A 2,941-nucleotide genomic window follows, 5' to 3' on the forward strand; every position below is an offset into this window, starting at 1 on the left:
TATTATTATTATTATTATTATTATATATATGTATATATGTGTGTGTATGTATGTATTTGTGTGTCTGTATTTGTCCCCCCCCCCCCATCATTGCTTAACAACTGATGCTAGTATATTTACTTCCTCATAACTTAGCAGTTCGGCAAAAGAGACCGATAGAATAAGTATTAGGCATACAAAGAATAAGTCATAGGGTCGATTTGTTCAACTAAAGGCAATGCCCCAGCATGGCCGCAGTCAAATGACTGAAGCAATTAAAAGAATAAAAGAAAGAATTGTCATTTGTCAGTAATTCTAATTATTTCCTTGACGAACATTACATACCAAGATGTGTTAATTAACAAAAAGAATCTCTGGCTTCATAACTACCTCTATATATTTCTACTATTGGCAAAGATATGAAGTCCCATTTACATCATACTCATCCCAACCCCTTAAATTATAAAGTGTTTGTTCCTCATTAAAAGGTAACCAGTAATTATTTTAGAAATATTTTTCTTGTTTTTTTTCTTTCCTTCACCTGTTTTGCAGGATTACAAAAACGTTTCAACTCCTGAACTTGCAAAGATGTTGCGATATTCTGAGACGACCAGCAGGACTTTGAAGATTCTTAACATCCTGTTAAACAAGGAAGGAATGGATTATCGTATTGAGGAGTATACAGTAAAGGAGAGACTGGAGCGTACTCTCCTTATTGCCGGCAACAAGAGGCAGTGGGCTCACGTCAGGCTGTGTGCCGCTCTTCTTGGTAAAGTTGTTGATAGTCTGGCGCCATCGATAACATCTGTATTGGTACGAGGAAAACAGGTAAGGGCTTGCTTCAACGGGAGATGACAACTTTCACACTCTTTCATTTATTTTATTTCATTACTAGTCGTTACCCATTGCTATACTGCCGGGTAACGACCCAGTCAAAATGAAATGGATCCTGCAGCAAAAGCCGACTGCAACGATCACATTGATAGGTTCAACAACAACCTGTTTTTTTTTTTCTTGAAACAAATTTTAATCCTATCTTTCACACACACACACACTCTCTCTCTCTTTCTCTCTCTCTCTTTCTCTCCCTCTCTCTCTCTCTCTCTCTCTCTCTCTCTCTCTCTCTCTCTCTCTGTATTTCTCTCTCAACATTTATTTCTCCTCCCCTTCTAAATAAACATGTCTATATGTTGGAAGACATACAGAAACACACACACACACACAAACAACCAAAAATATAACTATATGTATTATGTACATGTAGTTATATTTTTGAAGTCTGTGTTGTGTTGTGTTGTGTTGACAGACTTGCACTTAAAATTCCCACATTTTGAATCAAAACTTGTTAAATACTTGTGACAACACCACCTACCTGGCTATTTATCTCTGTCTTTCACTTTCTCTCTCTCTCCCTCTTCTCTCTCTCTCTCCCTCATTCTCTTGCTGTATTTCTCTCTCAGCAACAACTTTTTTTCCCCTTCTAAATATACACTGTGACGGGGTTATTCCTCTTTTGATTCCTTCCCTTCTCTCCTTCTAATAGATTTTGTGAAGGTTAGAAGGTGGAATGATCTTGCTGTTGCCGCAAGTGTCACATGGCACAATGAGAACCGAATGAATGAATGATATCTGTTCTGGAAGTTCACATGTAGCTAGTATTTAATTACCTTCTGGTTGCTGCTGGGTCAGAGGAGCAGCACCAGATTTCGTCCAAAAAGACTAAGATTCAGAAAGAGTAAATTGAATAAAATAGATACCTGACGGTTGCATTATTGTTTCAGTGCTTATGTAAACATTGTATAATTGTCGTTTCTGTTTCAGTCTTCTAAACAGGGTGTCCATAAAGTTACTATACAGTTAGGCTGAAAACAACTCTATGATATGGTTGCTGAAGCATTTATAAGAAGCCCAAAGAAATCAATTCGTCATGGTAGTTCAGAAACTGGTATCAAACAAACATCACTACATAAAATACTTACAACGTTCAATATGAAACCTTGCATTCCGTGCCTAATTCATGGACTTCTGGGAGAATGATCCTGATCATAGGTCTTGATTTTGCAAACAGTTTATAAGTCAGAGGAAACCAAGAACTGTTGAAGATCTTCACCAGTTCATTATTGATGCATTTACTGACCTGTGTACCAAAGTTTGTCACAGTCTGCTTTCACTTTGTCAAGAATACATTGAAGCTAATGGCTTACAATTTGAACATTTCTCATAACCGTAGTAAATGAAATGGATTTCCTATATTGTTAGAATATTTTCTGATGTCTCACATAAATTTTCTGAAAATCTTTTCAGTCTAACCAGGATGTTGCTTTATTCCAAAAAAATCTGTATAATAACTTTATGGACACCCTACATATATCTAACCGTATGTATTCAATATCTGTTTCACTCTCTCTCTCTGTCTCTGCCAACCACGATTCCTTAGATAACTGTTGGTGTGTTTGGTCAGAAGGAACACATACTGGACAAGCCGATTCCTCCAGGAGAGATCAAAGAAATGATCTTCTCCTCTTGTAAGGAATTCAACATCTCAGAGTCAGTACTTCAACAAGAGATCATCATCAACATTGGCAAATTAATTTCTACCTCACCACAATTCTTTGAAGGAATTCTCAGGATTAGAATTGGGTAAATTACCTCTTCTTACACCTCTCTCTCTCTCTCTCTCTCTCTCTCTCTCTCTTCTTCCTTCTCACTCTCTGTCTCTCATTCCTTTCTCTCTCCCACCTCACTCACTCTCACACTTTCTCAGTCTCTCTCTCTCTCTCTCGTGCACTTCCCCTTTCTCTCTCTTTCTCTCTCTCTCTCTTGCATTTCCCTTTCTCCCTCTCTCTCCATCTCCCATTCTTCTCCTCTCTCTCCCTCTCCCGTTCCTCCCCCTCTCTCCCATTCCTCCCCGCTCTCTCTCTCCCGTTCCTTCTCCCTCCCTCTCCTCCATTCCACCCCCTCC

The 2,941-nt window shown here is 38.6% G+C and overlaps 1 protein-coding gene across 1 annotated transcript in view; it reads left to right on the forward strand.

Annotated features, from left to right (window-relative positions):
* LOC106874307 (phosphorylase b kinase regulatory subunit beta) overlaps positions 1–2,941 on the forward strand; it is a 43,149-nt gene that overhangs the window by 33,125 nt on the left and 7,083 nt on the right. Inside the window, exons 18-19 of the mRNA XM_052973427.1 lie at positions 532–807; positions 2,417–2,619. Coding sequence (XP_052829387.1) covers positions 532–807; positions 2,417–2,619 — 479 coding nt within the window. The remainder of the gene's footprint in view (positions 1–531; positions 808–2,416; positions 2,620–2,941) is intronic.

Source organism: Octopus bimaculoides, chromosome 1 (genome assembly GCF_001194135.2).
Source record: "Octopus bimaculoides isolate UCB-OBI-ISO-001 chromosome 1, ASM119413v2, whole genome shotgun sequence".
NCBI lineage: Eukaryota > Metazoa > Mollusca > Cephalopoda > Octopoda > Octopodidae > Octopus > Octopus bimaculoides.